We start from the raw sequence: 18,729 nt of genomic DNA, 5'->3' as shown, positions 1-18,729 counted from the left end.
ATCTCAGCTAGGAAGCAAGGGGAAAGAGTAAAATGCTTCAAGCACAAGTAGACGAGCTACCCAACCATCCACAGAGTACATAATTAGTAGCACATAAACTACGTAGTTACCAGTTGTTGACCTCCCAAGCACCCATCACATTAAATGTACGATTTTTCTATTTTTGTTTTGGTCATGAGACTTTGATTTTGCAATATGCAATAATATAAGTACACCACAACCCGGCTTTTACACCGCAACTTAGTTTCGGGAGTCTATAAGATATATGTAAGAGGACATTCCCACATTATCTAGCATATATGCATGCGAGCCCCGGATAATCTCACAAACGATAGTGTGAACCCACTATGCAAGGGATATGCATTCCCATGCACTCACCAAGTCTGGAATGGGCCTTAAATCTACCAATCATTATCATCTTAGTTTTCCGGTTTTCTCATCTATGGGGGCTGCGTAAATACGTAATTTGCAGCATTCGAGATTAGAACCGCTCGAATCAACGTCCAGATACCTCTCTACGTATTTCATCGAAAGGAAGGTCATCTAGCTAGACATGGAGCCCAAGGACTTCAAAGTGATTATTATCGGCGGATCTGTCGCTGGTCTCACTCTAGCTCTCAGCCTCAACAAAATCGGAATTGACTATGTTGTCCTGGAAAAGCGAGCACATATCGCTCCCCAAGAGGGTGCATCCATTGGCATCCTCCCTCATGGAGGTCGTATACTAGAGCAGCTAGGCCTCTTCGAGGCCGTTGAACGGTCCATTGAACCATTGCACACTGCTCATATCCGCTTTCCCGATGGATTTGAGTACACCACCGCCTCTCCGAGTGTACTCAATGATAGGTATGCATCTCTTTGCTCCACAATCTTACAGCAAAGCTAATGGTGTCAGATTTGGACTCCCTCTTGCCTTTTTGGAACGACAGAAGATGTTACAGATTCTCTTTGATGCTCAAACGGAAAAATCGAAGATATTGTGTGGGAAGAAGGTCACCAAAATTGAGGATTTTGAGGAAAGTATGACTGTTTATACAGAGGATGGATCTACCTATACAGGTGATCTAGTGGTTGGAGCAGATGGTGTCCACAGTCAAGTGCGAACAGAAATGTGGCGACTTGCGGAGAAAATGCAACCAGGCATAGTCTCCAACACGGAGAAAAGCAGTCAGTTTAATCCTTCGTTTCTTGATTATTTCCTTAGTAATATCATGACTAAAATCGGTGTGCAACTTTGCAAGCTCCTTAGGCATGACAGTGCAATACACCTGTGTTTTCGGCATTTCTGCTGCTGTGCCTGGCCTCGTGCCAGGAGAACAAGTGGCCAGTTTCAACGATAAAAGATCATTCTTGACTTTTCCGGGGAAGAATGGCCGCGTTTTTTGGTTTTTGATAAATCGGCTGGATCAGGAACACTCATACAGCAGTGCTCCGCGATTTTCAATGAAGGATACCGAAACAATATGTCACCAGTTTTTGGAAGATATCATCTATGGGGACGTGCGGTTTAACGACCTGTGGTCTCGTAAAGAGGTCTGCTCGGTTACAGCCTTGGAAGAAGGCGCCTTTCGAACATGGAGCTATCGTCGTATAGTTTGCATTGGAGACAGTATGCACAAGGTATGTTACTCATCTCTACAATGACCGCCTGTCTTACATCTACTTTCAGATGGCACCAAATACAGGGCAAGGGGCGAACTGTGCAATTGAGGATGTTGCAGCGTTGGCAAACATGCTCCATGCATGCGTGGTTACAACTGAGAGACACTGTAAGCCCACAACGAAAGAACTGAGCACTCTGCTTGAGGGCTATACCAAAAGACGGTTTCATCGGATAAAAAAGATATACCAAGCCTCACGTCTCGTAGTCCGCCTTCAGGCTCGGGAAACCTTGCTCCTGCGCATGATGGGGCGATATTACATACCTCGTTCCGGTGACGTGCCGGCAGATGTGGCTTCCAAGATGATTGCAGGCGCCGTGGCTTTGGACTTTCTCCCAATACCCTCTCGGTCAGGGCCAGGTTGGATCTCTTTTAAGACAATGGAAAGCAGACTGAGATATTGGATCGTGGGTGGTGCCATTCCGGTCTTACTGATAATGTCAATGTGGCTGTGGCAGGTTGTGTTGTAGGTATAGATGTCTCAAAGAATGGAGAAAGCGTCGGTGGCCTCGGGCTCTGTCTGCGTGCAAGACCTTGCATCCAAATGCTAGAAAAATGCCAGTTGTAATTGGACTCAATTGATTCATCCACTTATCAGTCCCCATCCTGGATCGGCCGTTATGCGCTTCTAAAGAATCCTCGTCGCCGATCGGTATGTGCGTGTATACTGGTTGAATTTTCCGGCAGTACGGCTTTTGCCAATCATTGAACAGGGTCGAGTAGGTGTAAGTCAGGCGAAAACTAAGTAGGAAAGGTACTCGGTGTTGTAGTTGTTGATGTGCTCTAGCTTTTGGACGTACGTGAGCGGAAGGTTGGTTGTAAACAGTTCGACGTAGCCTTGGAGGTAAGGTTGTTCCGCGAAATCATCGAAAGGTTCCAAGGTTTGATGATGGTGCGCTTGATAGCACGAAATTGCCTGAAGGCATGCTGATGGCCCGGTGGTGCGATGGCACGGAATTGTGATAGAGAGATCCCCCCTACCCAAGGAGGGCAGCGGGCAGCGAGGACCCGAAGGCGTGCTTCTCTCACGTCTTTTGGGAATAATCAAAGTGCTTAGAGGTAGGATGAGTGAGGGTCATAACCTGACGACGTAGCAAAACGGGGAATCAAAAATGGATTCGACTAAAGCTGATGATGGACAGATATAGGGAGGGAGAGGAAGCCCTGAAGACAGACAAAGATACATCTACAGAAAGAAAGGACCTGCACACAGGCACAGTCTCAGGCCTCCAACACTTAGCAATACGTACCTAGGTATGAATGCGCCGCTCAACATATTTACGAGAAAAAAAGGAAACAGCAGATAAAATCGATGGTCTACAGAGAGGCCGGAAGCGAAGACAATATGTTGCGTAGCAATATTAGTGAGAGGGATGGGGAGAGAGAGAAGGAAGAAGAAGAAGAAGAAGAAGAAGATTTTACTCTCTCCACTATATATCTAGGGGATTGATACAGACACCACCCTTTGGATGCTAACACCACCCCCTGCCTGGAAAGTCAGGCATCAACTTTTTTCTGCCGGCAGTATTTCCTGCCAGCACCATCAATTCGAGGTACTTCCATTTACTATGTAGCCCCTAGCAAATTTCAAGTCACCTTCGTACTCTACTACCATCGACCATGCTAACTGCATGGCGCTAGTCCCGAATAGGAAATAGATGCTGTTTTCAAAAACTCTGCAGAAATGAAGGAATCTAGCTATTCTGGGTCAAATTTCTTGATAAATTGTATGAGAATTGTGAAGAAATTGAGTAATTTGCAATAGATTAGCCATTTATGGAGCTCCCTAACGCTTCCTGAGGCGGTCGGGCTAGGAATCCTCGCGCCGGGCCGTACATGAAGCTATTCCTATGCTCGGCGAAGTAGGATTGCTCGCTGGCGATGCCGTACGAGCTTCCTGGGCCGTAGATGAAGCTATTCCTACCTCGTTGTCTCCCTACGATGCCTGTTGTCTCCCTCTACGTCCTCTGCCACGTCCTCGGCCGCGTCTACGGCCCCGTCTACCTTCCTAAGAAGCTTGTTGAGCTTCCTGGGCCGTAGATAAAGCTATTCCTACCCCGTTGTCTCCCTGCGATGCCTATTGTCTCCCTCTACGTCCTCTGCCACGTCCTCTGCCACGTCTACCTTCCTGAGATAGTATGAGCTCGAAGCCGGAGGGGTCTCGCTAGGTAGAGGTGTCTTAGGTGCTTGCTTAGGTGCTTTCGCCGCCGCTGATAAAGTTCCTAGCGCCTCGGGGGCGCCCTCGCCGGCGCACTTGGAGAGGATCCTGGAGTAGGAGTAGCGGGTTAATAGGAGGTGCAAATACACTATACAAATGCTAGTGTTAATAAAATAACTTAGGCTTAAAGCTCTTCTCCTCTTCTTCGTACTATATAATAAGATGAATGTATAGGAACCCTGCCGTATTCTTCGAATTATAGCGGCAAAGTGAAGGAATCGGCGGCTTCTTATCGCTTACTGGTCGATAGCGGTTGTAGACGTCTATTGTATTGTAAAGAAGTAGGGTTCTAGTGTTTACAGGATAGAGCCTGTCAACTAGGTAAGATGAAGATGCCTGGAAGCGAACAATATATTGGAGGAATACAGAGACTGATTCTTGGAGAACCGCTGGGTTCTCCGGGGCAGACTATTTAACATGGGGGATCAGCGTTACGGTGAGCCAACGCTGACGTGTCGACACCTATATGGTGTCGATCCTCTGGGAGTGCGAGAGATCTGTGCATGGCTTCTGAGGATTCCGTTACAATTATCCCCCCGTCCAGTACGGGTGTCCACACCCGTGGTGAAGCCTGTAGAACGTAGCCCATTAAAAACCCAGTGGGAAAAGGTAGCTAGTTCTGGCAGGGACCATGGTGATTGCGTATAGGCAGTGAGGCGATGGGAAAACGATGGCGTAGTATAGGATGGTTGCAGGCAAGAAGATTGGGGCCTGAGGCAGAAATGGGATAGGGCTGGAAAGCCTCAAGAATTCCCAATTAGGATGTCGGAGGTCTGTTTGTATGCGTGGTGTACTTGTTGTGATAAACAAAGTGATCACAGTCAAATTGCGTGTTTGTTCTTGCGTTTGTTTATTCAGGTTGCAGGGTTTTTTCTTTGTTGTGATTCTACACCCATGGGTATAAATCCCCTGTTGGTTACCTTCCCACTTCTCTTTCCTCACCATTTTCCACAACAGCGACACGTCCTCACGTCGCTGTCGTTTCTCTGGAGTTTCTCCAGATTCTCGCTGTCACCTCTCCAGGTAGGTATGGCTAGTCATTCCTATCACCAAGTCTGACGACACGTCGCTGACCCACTGTTGTTTCGTCGTTGTTGCAGTAGCGTTCCATCGTCCACGCGCTGATCATTATGCCTCCCCGCGCAAAGGGTCGAGGCCGTGGCAAGGGTCGGGCTCAGGCTTCCCCTGCACCGTCTCCTCCCCGTCGTTCGCCAACCCCGTCTGAAACCGAGAGTGTGATATCCATTTCCGACGACGATGATGAGGATGAGCCTTCCTTTTCGCCAGCAGGACGCTCGGATATCGCTGGTACTGAGACACCTACTCCCAGTAGTCCCACTTCTCGTGGAATTACGACCATCTCCGGTCTCCGCCGTGCCCTTACGGGTGGAACCCAGAGGAAGAACCGTCCCCTTCGCCCTGTTGCCTATCTTCGGCATATGGCATGGTGCATGCACTGTTTCCGGACCTTCTTGGATAACTGGGATACCAGTGGGCCACCAGTGATCCCCTGTTGGGACGATGGCTTGTCGTCAAAGAGATGCCGTCAGTGCGCCAGCCGCAACAAGAATTGCGAGCCCGTGAGTGATTCCTTCTAGACAGAGCGTTATGGTGGCGGCTAACCGGCGTTTCCCTGTAGGTGAATGAGGGTATCCTTGGTGATGCGATACGTTTGCAGTGCATCCTTGACTGGGTCAAGCCCTTCTGGGACAAGGATGAAGAAAAGGAGATCTTCCATTTGGAAGATGCTGCTTTTGGCGAACTAGTACAGGCTGTCCAGGCTTTGCTTGCCGGTTTCAATGTCCTTTTGGATGGTCACCGTAAACAGTTTGGTATTGCTTCGGACAAGAAGCCAGCGAAGGTATAGTGTTCTGTTGTCGTTTCCTTGGCGTTTCACTGACTGTTTGATAGGATGTCGCCAAGGCTTATGAAGCGGTTGTCCATAACCGTCGTGGATTGCTTCATCCCATTCCTATCACTCCTGGCATGTCGTCGCTTCGCCGTCTAGTCGCTGAAGCTTCCACTTATCCTGGTGCCCGTCTTTCTGATGATGGTTACCATGCTTGGGCTTTTGCTGTGCAGACTTTCCGTTCCCGTGTTTATGACATTGTTGTTGACCAGGAACAGTATGACAATCTCACTAACCCCGATATGGAGCAGCTTGAGGCAGATGCGGCCAAGGATTTCCCCGTTGAGGACTATCTCGTCTAGTCGTCGGGTTGCCGGTGTTTCGTTGGTTTACAGAAGGTTTTTGTGCCGTTGATATTTCAAAGATAATTTTGCGTTTCTCAGTTTTTGTGAAGATGGCGGGTTGCTAGGGTGAGCTAGTCATTTCGCTGTATTTTCGCTAGTGTTTTGTGGTCGGATCGATGTTTTTCCAGGGTAATCTCAATCAATTCGACCTTTTCTTTTGCTTCTGGAATTTTGCGATGATACCTCTAGCATTTCCCATATCTGAGAGTGGCACCCATTGGTTGTACTCGGAAGGCCATCCTTTCCATTTAACCAAGTAGTGTAGCTCATTCTGGAACTTCTTTTCGCCTCGGACCTCTTCAACCTCCCACTCGTCATCGTCTTCTAGCTCTGGCATAGGTAGAGTTTCACTGTCGTTTCGCTCATGCCATTCTTGGAGTAGGGAGATTGGAAACACGTTGTGAAGGCGGGAATATTGTTCTGGTAGGGCTAGCCGGTACGCTTGTTTCCCAACTTTGTCGAGAATTCGGAATGGTCCAATAAAATTAGGAGCAAGCTTTCTTGATGGGCTTTTCAATCGAAGGTTACGGGTTGATAAGGCGACTAATTGTCCCCTTCGGAACTGTATCGGTTCGTGGCGTTTATTATAGTGTTTCGCCTGTGATTCGCTTGCTTTTCGCCATGCTTTTTGGAGTTTCGCGCGTAGTTCTTGCAACTTTTCTAGTCGTGCAATAGTTGCTGGGACCTCCTCCCTAGAAGTGCCGTCCTCGGCACGTAGTTGAAAGTTTGGATCATAGCCGTATAGTGCCTTAAAGGGTGTGAAACCCGTTGTTGAGTTTATGGCATTATTGGTGGCAAATTGGGCTGTCGGGAGAAGGTTTGGCCAATTGATTTGTTCCGTATTGAGGAAGCATCGAAGGTAGCTCTCGAGTACTTGGTTCATCCGTTCCGTTTGGCCGTCGGTTTGCGGGTGAAACGCTGTCGAAAACCTCAATTTGACATGGCTTTGATAGCAGAGTTTAGACCAGAATTTGCTAGTGAAGACTGATCCTCGATCTGAAACTACACTATTCGGCGGTCCGAATCGGAGTTCAATTTCTCGGTGAAACAGTTCAGCCAATTGTACAGCATCAACTGTAGATGAAACGGGTAGGAAGACGGCGTATTTTGAGAATCTATCCACGATGACTAGGATAGCGTCGACGGTGTTGTCCCTATAAATGGTCTGCGGCAAATGGGTGATGAAATCCATTGCTAGATCGCTGAAGGGTCGCTGGGGTATCGGTAGCGACTGTAACTCGCCATAAGGTCGATGCCTTGGCGTGGCTGCTCCTTGGCATACTGCGCATTCTTTGACGTATTGGGCCACATCCTTTTGCAAGTTAACCCAATGGAATTTGCGTTTTAATAATTCGGTGGTGCGAGTGCGACCAAAATGTCCTGCGAGGGGATCGTCATGATAGATTTTTAGCAGGTTTTGTCGCAAGCCATTAATTGCGGGGATATACAACCGATTTTGGTATTTAAGGAGACCTTCATGGTCGACTAGCCATCCATGGCTCCCGCGCTTCTCTAGCTTAACGTCGGTGATACGACGGCGGGTCTCTGGGTCTTCGCCCTGTATTTGCCCGATCTGGGACTTTAAATCAGTCGTGGAGTTCAATTCCTGAACTGACCAACCCGTGGTCCCACGCTGCACTTGTGAGACTCCGACGATTCGACGCCTTGCCTCAGGGTCTTCGCCCTGGATCCGCCCAATCTGGGACTTTGCTTGTGAGACTCCGACGATTCTACGCCTTGCCTCAGGGTCTTCGCCCTGGATCCGCCCAATTAGGGACTTTGCTTGTGAGACTCCGACGATTCTACGCCTTGCCTCAGGGTCTTCGCCCTGGATCCGCCCAATTAGGGACTTTGCTTGTGAGACTCCGACGATTCTACGCCTTGCCTCAGGGTCTTCGCCCTGGATCCGCCCAATTAGGGACTTTGCTTGTGAGACTCCGACGATTCTACGCCTTGCCTCAGGGTCTTCGCCCTGGATCCGCCCAATTAGGGACTTCAATTCTGTCGTAGCGTCTAAAGTATAAACTTGTTCAACCACACAGGCGCGCTCAACCTCCCGCTGGGTGATCGCACGATCTCCCTCAGCGGTGCGAACTGTCATGGCGTCTTCTTCTAAGACAAGGGGCAAAACCATGCAGCGGTGACTAACGACTTTTTCACGGGACGCACGACGGCGGTACGCTGGGTAGCGCAGAGGTACTCGACGGTACAGAGAAGCTCGATGGCGTTTCTCTCCCTTAATAGACGCTCGACGGCGTATCAGCACTCGGCGGTGCAGAGATGCTCGGCGGCTATCTCTCTTCTTGCTAAGCTCCGGCGTCCCGGGCTCGCTAAGCTCAGTCGCAGGCACATCCTGGCTGGCCTCGGTTGCAGGCACACCCTGACCGGTATTTATTTCTTTGACAGCGGTTCGCTGTATACTCACCTCCTGATCGCTAGCGAAACGCTCTTGGATCGGGGTCGTAAGCTCAGCTGCGGGCGCGACCCGGCTAGCATTTGGTTTCCTTGATAAGCCATCCGCGGGATTGGTCTTCCCGGCGCGATGCTTTATAGTGAACTCGAACGGAGTTAAAAACATAAGCCACCTTGCCTGTCTACCGTTGAGCTTAGGCTGCTTCATAAATGTCTGGAGATTAGCATGGTCTGAAAGCACCTCGACGGGGTACTTGCTACCCTCTAGGTAGTGTCTCCATTGTTTAAACGAGTAAACGATAGCGAAAAGCTCTTGATCTGGCGTCGCATAGCGGAGCTCCGCACCACTAAATTTCTTTGACCAGAATGCCACTGGGTGCCATGTCCCGCTTGTGTCTGGCTGCGATAGGATTCCAGCCATCCCGAGATTTGATGCATCGGGTTCGATACGGATATGTCTTTGTGGATCAAAATGGTGGAGAACTGGGGCATCTTGGAAAGCATCGAGAAGCTGGCGGAACGCTTGCGTTTCTTCGTTAGAGAGCTCGACACTCCCAGGCTTCTTGCCATTCTTGCTTCCTCGAAGTAGAGAGGTTAGGGGCAATGCAATTAAGCTATACCCCTTGATGAATCGTCGGTAAAAGTTGCAGAATCCTAGGAACACTTGGATTTCGTGGTAACTTTTCGGGATATCCCATGAAGTGATAGCGTCGACGCGCTGCTTGTCCATAGAGATACCATCCCTAGATATCACAAATCCTAGGAATTCGACCTGATCCTGATAGAAGGTGCATTTTGTAGGCTTCGCGTATAGCTGTGCCTGTCGTAACCTTTGTAGCACTTGACAGATATGTTCTGTGTGGGTCTCGCGGTCTGGCGAGAAGATTAGGATATCGTCGAGATACGCCACACAAACGACATCGAGAAGCCCTCTTAACGCCGTGTGAATATAATTCTGAAAAGTGGCCGGTGCATTCGTAAGACCAAATGGCATAACTGTATATTCAAAATGGCCATAACGAGTGCGAAAGGCGGTCTTCCACTCCTCTCCTTCATGGATCCTGATCCGATAATATGCGTCTTGTATATCGATCTTGCTGAAGAACCGCGCGCCAGCGAGCCGATCGAGGATCTCCGAGATAAGAGGAAGAGGGTACCGGTTCTTAACTGAGACCTTATTTAACCCCCGATAGTCTACGCAGAGACGTAAACTGCCATCCTTTTTGGGCACGAATAGGATGGGGGCCCCTGCTGGGCTCTTTGAGGGTCGGATCCGACCATTTTCGAGATTTTCATCTATATATGATCGGAGCTCTCGAAGCTCTGTCTGAGAGAGAGGGTAAATCGGGCCATACGGCGGCGTTTCACCGTCTTTTAGCTCGATAGTATGGTCTGTTGCTTTCTGAGGCGGTAAGGTCTTGGCATTTTCGGGAGCGAATACGTCGCTGTACGCTAGTAATTCGCTAGGAAGCCCCTCACGTGAAGTGGGGTCTTTTTGGTCATCTCCTGGGAGCCACACTTCCTCAGGAAGTTTCACCACTGCGTATACGTACGCGTGGTTCCGGCATTCTTTCACGAATTGATGGGGGTGGCTATCGAGTATGACGATGCGACATACCACCACTGGCGTTTATATGGCGAAAAGTCGATGTGTTCATCTCGTACAGTTGTCATAGAAAGCAGGACTGGGCTTCCTTCGAGACGAGGATCTCGATCGATAGCTAGGCAGCGCCTCTCGAAGGTACGAGTAGTTCCCCGTGAGTCCGTTGCTGTGATAGGGACTACCCACACCCCGTAAGTAGGTGTTGACCTTCGATTAATAGCTGAGATAATAACGCTAGTGAGCGGTGCACGACGAAGTCCGTATTGCTGAGCGAATTGATGACTGACGATGTCAACCTCAGCTCCGCTATCGAGATCCGCATGCGTTTCGATGTCGCCCCGTACGGTAATTGGGATATAGAGGCGGCATGCGGTCCTAATTGTTTCTTGAGGGGTCGGTGTTCCGGCTTCTACACCGACCCTTTGGCTTTTCCCGAGTGTACTGGTGCTGACTGGACCCTAGTTGAATTCTGGGGGCATTCGTCCTTCCAGTGATCGGTTGAACCGCAAGTGAAACAGCTATATGGTTTTGGTGGAGTTACGCCGTCGGTTCGTTGGCGATCATGCGGCTTTGCGCCGAATTCACGCCGGTTTGAATATGGTTTGATGTTTGGGTTTCGATCACCGCCTCGTCCTCGGAAGTTTCCACGGTTCCATCCTCGGCCCCGACCAGAGTTAGAGGATGGCCCGTTGAAGTTAATCCGTTTTCGATATCCCTGTTGGTCAGGGGAGTGATGTCTTTTGTTTGTTGAGCGAGGGGGTAGTTTTTTGTGCCCGATTCAGTATAGATAAGGTTCCAATAGTGCATCGCTGTCGATACCATCTCGTCTCGATTTTTTGGTAGATGAAGCATAGCGTTTTGGATACGATTTCGGAGACGGAGCTGTAACTTAGTGAAGAAGTTTAACGCCCGTTGATCCTCCGGCGGTGCTTCGAAGTGTCTCTCGAGCGAAAGAAGGTAAGAATTAAAATCGCTCGGACTTTGATTCGGGCCTTGCCGGGCTTCTTGCAAGGAGGTAGCGATATCAGCTTGTAGTGTAGCTGAATTGTGTAGCAACGTAAGAGTCCATTTCTCGAATAGGTCCCACGTCGTTTTGTAAGCGGTTCGCTGGGGTTCCGCTTTTTCTTCAACGTAGTGTCGCCATCTTTCGCGGCAGTCAGAGCTCATGCTATTAGTGGCACCAAGGATCTTTCTTTCGTCCGATCCATATTTACGGGGTGCACCCGCGAACATGTCTTGGAGGTCGTTAAGCCAAGTTTGACGTTGTTGTATACTATAATGTGCTTTGAAAATTGGAACCTCGATTTTGATCTCTCCGGAAGCTCGTCCTCTTTCCGATGACGTAGAGGGAGAACGTCGATAGCGGTCCGACGTCGATTGCTCCGTCATTTGGCCGATCGCTTCCTCGAGTTCTTTCTTTCGAGTAAGCAACGCGTGAAGGGTTTCGAGGCGTTCGACCTCAGCGAGGTGCTCGCTAAGTTGGGGAGCCCGGTCCTGAGAATCATTCTCTAGACTGCTACTTTCGTCGTAGGCGGTAGCAGGAGGAATCATAGACTCGGCGTCGGTCCGGTGTGGGTTCGCTGGCGACCCACGAGCGACCGACGATCGGGTGGTCATTGTTGCTTTAGGAGGCATCTTCAATCTTAGGTAGTTGAAGAAGAAGAATCAGAATTGTAAAGAAGTAGGGTTCTAGTGTTTACAGGATAGAGCCTGTCAACTAGGTAAGATGAAGATGCCTGGAAGCGAACAATATATTGGAGGAATACAGAGACTGATTCTTGGAGAACCGCTGGGTTCTCCGGGGCAGACTATTTAACATGGGGGATCAGCGTTACGGTGAGCCAACGCTGACGTGTCGACACCTATATGGTGTCGATCCTCTGGGAGTGCGAGAGATCTGTGCATGGCTTCTGAGGATTCCGTTACATGTATGCTCTATCACCTTGGCCGAAATTCGTCTAACAACTAGCCTAAATAGCTGCTTCTAGCGAGTATCGGTAGACCTCCTAATCTTATCATTCTCGATCGTATCGGTGACCTTCTTGAATTAAAGCTTTATAGCATTCTTAAAGGTACGGAGAACAACTAGTAGATTATTAGTCGAGACTTAAAGATCCTGCTTAAGCAGCTAGTGAGCTCCCTCGGTCCGAGAGGTCGAAATCTCGTTAAGATGAAGGTATTCGGAGGTGTATTTATAAAGGAAATACTCGGGGCAGTCGTCTAGCCATTTACTCTGTAGATACTCGAGTAGAGGCTTAAAAATCGGCTCTTTGTAGTATTCTTAAAGCTGTTTCTATCTCTCCTATCTCTCTTCCGTAGTGATAGCGTAGACGACACGAATCCACCGCTTTAGTATTGTCTTCTACGCTTTATCGACTATTTCTCGAAGCTCTCGGTCTCTCTCTGCCTTCGTCCGACACTGCGAGGAAGCTAAGGAAGCTAAGGAAGCATTTGCTGAAGCTTTAGTCTCTTACCGAGCTTTTGCGAGCTGCTTAGCGAGTAGCGGACGCGCTTTCTTTAAGATATTTATGTTAATATACTATAGATAGATTATATACTTTGTAGAAGGGAAGACCACCTTAATGGCATTTATTAGCGCTTCTTCCTTATCGGTAAGGATCGTCCGGGGTGGCTTAAGGGCAAGAGATTCGAATGCTTTAGCAAGATAGCTGAGTATCACTTTATAGCTATCCTGCTTCTTATCCTTTATAAAGGCGAAGCCGACGTAAAAGCTTGATCTAGTAGTAGCAAAGCCAATAATATCGAGCAAGGGAAGGCCGTATCTATTAGTTTTGTATGTAGAATCTATTGAAATAACCTATGAATTGGTCCTAAGCATCGTAATACTCGATTTATGCATTGTAATGGAGTGCACCCAGGTCAATACACGTCTCACCAACTAGGCCAAAAAGACCACTATGTCAGCCGTCAGGCTGACATGCCTGGGACCGATACATATACTACTCAGTACGCACAATTGAACCCGTGGATCAGCCACGCCGTTACAATTATCCCCTCCTTTCCAAAGGGGCATGTCCCCATGCCCTCGCTAAGCAGGCGTACCGACCCTCCTATACCCTCGCTAAGCAGGCATACCGATGGCTCTGTTCGCGTACACCTCTATTTTCGCGTAGGCGTACCGATTCTCGCGTACCCCCGCTAAGCAGGCGCACCGATGGCTCTTTCGCGTACCCTCTATTATGGCGTAGGCGTATGGATCCTCGCGTACCCTCTATTTTCGCGCAGGCGCACACGAGACATGATCAGCTCAGCAGTATAGGCACGTAGGCCCCCAAGCGTAAACTAGGGAACGGGGGACCCCACGAAGTGCGGGGTATGGCCGTCCTTTGAATTTCTTGTAAGCCCAAGTCGCACGCAAACGGATTCGAACCTCGACCTCCGCGCGTACAAGAATAGACCTTTGACGGCTGACATATTGTAATGGAGTGCACCCAGGTCAATACACGTCTCACCAACTAGGCCAAAAAGACCACTATGTCAGCCGTCAGGCTGACATGCCTGGGACCGATACATATACTACTCAGTACGCACAATTGAACCCGTGGATCAGCCACGCCGTTACATGCATACAAAATAAGGTAGTGACGTGATTCTTATTATCTACCTTATGCTTAAAGATCTATTCGCTATCGCGCGGAAGCTCTATTAAGAGAGCTTAAAGCGGCGTACGGCTAGCAAGGAATTCAATATAAAGCTTCCTCCGAAGGTTATAGACGTCTCGGGCTGTAAGACATGACTCCTTATCCTCCTTTCGAATGCTAGTGAGGATATGACGCGTAGAAAGGCCCTGTTGGAGTTGCTTTTTAATCACCGGCGCCTTTGTAGATAGCTCCTGCTTCCGTTAAGCGATATAGGTAGATAGAGGCGAAGGCTTATGGTTGTGCTCTTGCTTGTCGACCGTAAGCTTCTAACGACCGTCCTCTTAAAGCCGAAGCCGGAGTAAAAATGGGCAGTCAATAGCTATAGAGGTAGTCTGCCGCTTTCGCTTAGGGCTATTATTAGGCCGCGCTCGTAGAGTACGACCCCGGTTATAGCATAGCTTCACTATCTTTTTGACGCCTTTCTTAGCTATTGAGCGTAGTATTGAGACTGTATAGCTATGCTCGCGGGCGAAGGCATTGATCGCGGCGATTCCTTGCTCTGGCGTATCGTATTGCTCGAGAGGAGGTAGCGGGAGGATATGGAGGCTTGGTATCGCGTTATGGAGGCTTGGCACGGTGTTTTGGAGGCTTGGTATCGCGTCATAAAGGCTTGGCACGGTGTTTTAGAGGCTTGGTATCGTCGGCGGGGACTCGGGAATAGCTTTAGGCTTAGAATTAGACGGCGAAATAGGCTGTGAGGAAGCTATTGTAAAAAGCAATGAAATGCGAGAGAAATGGGTGGAAACATGGGAGGTTTAAAGGTGTAAACAACAATTATTTTGCATTTCTTGTTGGGTACTATAGTGGTACGAGAGTTACTTCTTTTTACTAGCAATTTTCATAGTAATTGGAGGTACCTAAGGTGTGATATACATGCAGGGTAGTGGTAGCAATAAATAAAAGTTCGAGGATGAAAGCGGTGAGAAAAGCGGTCAGTTGATGCCTGACTTTCCAGGCAGGGAGTGGTGTTAGCATCCAAAGGGTGGTGTCTGTATCAATCCCCTATATCTATCTGCTGGGATTTGTCAAACAGGGCGGTGATTCTCCCACCACCCACCAACAGAAATGCATGCATTGTTGATATGAAATTTGGGTAAAGCTGTCTATATGGTTGACCAGGCATCATCAACTGGAAGAACGGCCCCATTGATTCGTGCACTTTGATCGGAGGCCAAGAAAATTACTGTCTCGGCTACTTCTTCCGGAAGCATTTGGGTATACCCCTCCGGGCGGTTGGAATACACAGCACCCAGAATTGGCTTTATTGTGTCTAGTGCCTCGTGATCGAATTGGCTAGGGTCCATGTTACTGATGATGCCCGTCGCGACCCCTAAGTGAATGGTGAGCACTGTCTTCGCGTTGTTTAGAGAATGGCTTACCTCCTGGACAAACCACATTGCACCGGATATTGTCGCCTTTGAATCTCCAAGCAACATTTTTGCTCAAGCCTATCAAACCATGCTTGCCTAACGCCTGGTTAGCCTGAATGGAGAGAAATGGTGTTGGGTATGGACTTACTTGCGGTATATGCCACCCCCGCTGCAGCGCCGCTGACGCCCGCCCTGCTAGACATGTTTATGATGTTTCCTCGCTTCTGCGCACGCATTGTTGGAATAACTGCTCTCATAAGTTTTAGAGGAGCGGTGAGGTTGATTGCAATACATCGATCCCAGTCAGAGTCGGTGACCGTGTCGACGCTTCCATGGTGATCCATCACCCCAGCGATATTGAACAACGCGTCGATTCTGCCCTCAAAGACCTCGAGGCAATTGCTTACCACAGAATCAATAGATGATTCGACTGCCAGATCACACTGGGCGTAGCGAAATTTGTTGTTTTCCTTGAGAGTGGCAGGCTGTGGGGCGATGTCGACTCCAAACACTCGCGCACCTTCTCTCAGCGCAGCGATCGCGGTGGCCATGCCAATACCGGAGGCGGCACCTGTGACAATAATGACTTGATCTTCAAGGACTCCCATCATTGCCAGCTGCTTCGGTTGTGTGAGGTTCGGGGTGGAGATTCCAGGGTCTTGCGGCTCGGATCGAAGTAGGGATCATACAATGCCTGTATACAGGAGAGATTCTGAATTTTCTATACGGATGGTGGGGTTAAATTACAAAACGGCAAGAATCCACCCTCTGGAGTATAGTAGTAAATTACTCTGTACTCCAGTCCAGAATACTCCTATTGATAAGCATGGAAACATGTGCTGTAATCTGGACAGTGGCTGCATTATGAAGTATCACCTGCGGGATTTGAGTAAATACGAGGTCTCCTTGATGTGGACTCAATATGGTGGTTCTATGGCGCATTGTTGAGAGGCTGCATACTTCACCTGCGGGCGCTTTTGCCTCATCACGAGCTCACCCCTTGCCTTGCAGATCACTGGCGTAGCTGAGTGTCAACCTCAACTTTCGTGAGTCTAGTGACTCTCCGTGAGTGGAATCATCTAAGAAAACGACAAGGGAAAAATCGCTTGACGATGCTTCAGGGTGTAATCGATACCCATCAGGCGAGTCTACGTGGGATTCTTGCTACCGGAGCCTTGGTTATCTTTGTCGCATTGTTTTTGGCCACATTTCAATTTCAAGTTCTCTGTTTGCCCTTGATCAATGGTAGGAAAAGATTTGAACTTAGCCTTACGAATTCGAAAAAGCGATACTATGCCGATGCGAAAGGATTCATTCAGTCTGGATTCTCACAGGTACGTCAATCCCACTCTGCTCACGAAAGAAGCTGACATAAAGCGTTGCGACCATGTGCAGTCAAAAAATGGATTTTATGCAATTACAGAAAATGGAAGGGAGTTGATTCTCGCTCCAAAGTTTGCCGATGATATTCGTAACGACAAACGCTTTAACTTCCATACTTACCGTGAGCATGTATGGGGACTTCTGCGGCTTAGCTCTACCAAGACCACTTATTGACGGTGCAATTATTAGACAATGCTGCCTAATGTTGCTGGGTTGGACTTGTTTCAGCTCAATGATTTGGGCAAAAAGATACTGAGCCATGTGATCGGGTATAGATTGACGCATAACTTGGGTTCGTACCGACAGCATCGCAGCAACTAAAGATAATGACGGCAATTCTGACCATTCTCTCAGTTAACCTAATCCAACCCTTGTCAGAGGAGGCAGAAGATTCACTTCAAAAGATATGGACCGATAGCCGTGGTGAGTTGCTTTCCTTCCAATATGTTGGCATCTCGATTAAATTTTGAGCAGAGTGGCACGAGGTGCCTCTAAGAAACAGCCTTCTTGCAGTCATATCCCAACAGTCTTCCCGAGTGTTTCTAGGAAAAGAATTCTGCCGAGATCCAACGTGGTTGAAAATCAACACTGACATAACAGTCCTTGCCTTCCGAGCGGTCCAAGAGCTGCGCGTCTATCCAAATCTTCTCCGCCCAGTGGTAGGGTGGTTCTTACCTGCTTGTCGGGTATTACGCTCTGAGGTTCGGAAAGCTCGCAAGATCATTGAGCCCATAGTGCAAAAAAGGCGAGACTACAAAGCGGCATGTCTTCGAGAACAGACCAACCCAGAGCAATTTTTAGATACCATTGAGTGGGCAGAAGAATGTGCTGGTAGTCAGGCATATGATCCAACTGTTACTCAACTGACCATCGCGCTTTCTGCCATGCATAACACCTCAGACTTTCTCACTCAGCTTGTCTTCGATCTGTGTGAGCGGCCAAACTTGATCGAGGATCTTCGCCAGGAGATCATCTCTGTGAGAAAAAAGCATCCATGGGGAAAGGCGACGATACATCATCTCAAGCTCATGGACAGTGTGATGAAGGAGAGTCAGCGGTTGAAACCTATTGGTCTCGGTGAGTTTCTTACAGATTCATAGATCGAATTTCGCCCCCCTTCACCGAATCGGCTAACCGGGTCTCTCTAGTCAATATGAGACGCCGTGCGGAAAACTCAGTTGAGCTCGCAGATGGTCTCATAATTAGAAAAGGCGATCTGCTCATGATTTCCTCGGCTAACCAGTGGAATCCGGCCATTTACCCCGATCCTGATCAATTTGATGGGTATCGCTTTTACAACATGCGTCAAACGCCGGACAAGAAGAACCTTTCACATTTCGTTTCAACCAACGTGAACCATATTGGGTTCGGCCACGGAAGGCATGCCTGCCCAGGAAGATTCTTTGCCGCTGCAGAGACCAAAGTGGCTCTGTGCCACATACTTCTCAAGTATGATTTCAAGCTAGTTGGAGAAGCACCCCCAAAGATCTTGGCGATTGGATCAATCACTAGCGCGAACCCTTTCGCAAAAATTGCAATTCGACGTCGAGAGGAAGAGGTTTCACTTGGTGTATCGGAGCCTTGAGATGGAGCTGTGAATACTTTGATTGAAATATCATTCGAAACGGAACTTGCCAATTTGGGAAAATTGAATAAATAAGAGGACATACTTTACGTTAGTCTAGAAACAGCGTTATGTTAACTATTTTATTACAAGAAGCAGTACTGATTCCGACCCTGGAATTACCTTATTCTCATTTAAAACAATAGATATTGAAGATGATGCCTTGCCTTTTCAACAATCGTGCGGGTTGCAGTCTCTCGAATATTAAGAGATAATACGTCTACCACAGAAACCAGCACAGGGAAGAACCTCTATTGTGATCTATTAGCAAACCCATCATAAATTGGAGGGCCAGGAGCCAGATTTTGTGGGTGTAGAGTACCAGCCTTTGCATGGCCCTGAAAATAACATCAAACACTACTACATTATTACTCTGAAATCCACATTGAAACCCATGTGGCACAGGTAACAAATGACTTTGGAGTTTGGAGACAGCAGGAAAATAGATATTTGGGATTTAACTAACATTTCTATAAGCGTAGTTCAAGAGACCAGGCTTGTAAATAAAATGTCGGAAACAAGCTCGGAAATACGAGAATCGCT

At 48.4% G+C, this 18,729-nt stretch overlaps 3 protein-coding genes across 3 annotated transcripts; 2 read left to right on the top strand and 1 right to left on the bottom strand.

The window, feature by feature from the left end:
• Positions 1 to 553: 553 nt before the first annotated feature.
• On the top strand, positions 554 to 2,131 carry N7446_007817 (FAD-dependent monooxygenase spyC; the record flags this gene model as incomplete). Its single annotated transcript, XM_058516562.1, has 4 exons — positions 554 to 846; positions 896 to 1,167; positions 1,250 to 1,620; positions 1,670 to 2,131. 4 exons carry the CDS (start codon positions 554 to 556, stop codon positions 2,129 to 2,131), a joined length of 1,398 nt encoding a protein of 465 aa, XP_058370208.1.
• A 12,781-nt stretch (positions 2,132 to 14,912) lies between these two features.
• Positions 14,913 to 15,787, bottom strand: N7446_007816 (SDR family NAD(P)-dependent oxidoreductase; the record flags this gene model as incomplete). The annotated part of the gene is made up of 3 exons (XM_058516561.1): positions 14,913 to 15,139; positions 15,189 to 15,275; positions 15,328 to 15,787. The coding sequence occupies 3 exons, from the start codon at positions 15,785 to 15,787 to the stop codon at positions 14,913 to 14,915; spliced, it is 774 nt and encodes a 257-aa protein (XP_058370207.1).
• Positions 15,788 to 16,291: 504 nt separating this feature from the next.
• N7446_007815 (cytochrome P450) lies at positions 16,292 to 18,147 on the top strand (the record flags this gene model as incomplete). The annotated part of the gene is made up of 6 exons (XM_058516560.1): positions 16,292 to 16,513; positions 16,575 to 16,691; positions 16,752 to 16,854; positions 16,917 to 16,985; positions 17,037 to 17,639; positions 17,711 to 18,147. 6 exons carry the CDS (start codon positions 16,292 to 16,294, stop codon positions 18,145 to 18,147), a joined length of 1,551 nt encoding a protein of 516 aa, XP_058370206.1.
• Between the last annotated feature and the right edge of the window lie 582 nt (positions 18,148 to 18,729).

This window comes from Penicillium canescens (genome assembly GCF_028828765.1).
Source record: "Penicillium canescens strain IBT 15451 chromosome Unknown utg000005l_segment0_segment0, whole genome shotgun sequence".
Lineage (NCBI taxonomy): Eukaryota > Fungi > Ascomycota > Eurotiomycetes > Eurotiales > Aspergillaceae > Penicillium > Penicillium canescens.
Note: the sequence above shows the minus strand (reverse complement) of the source record. Positions and strands in the feature narration are given on the sequence as shown.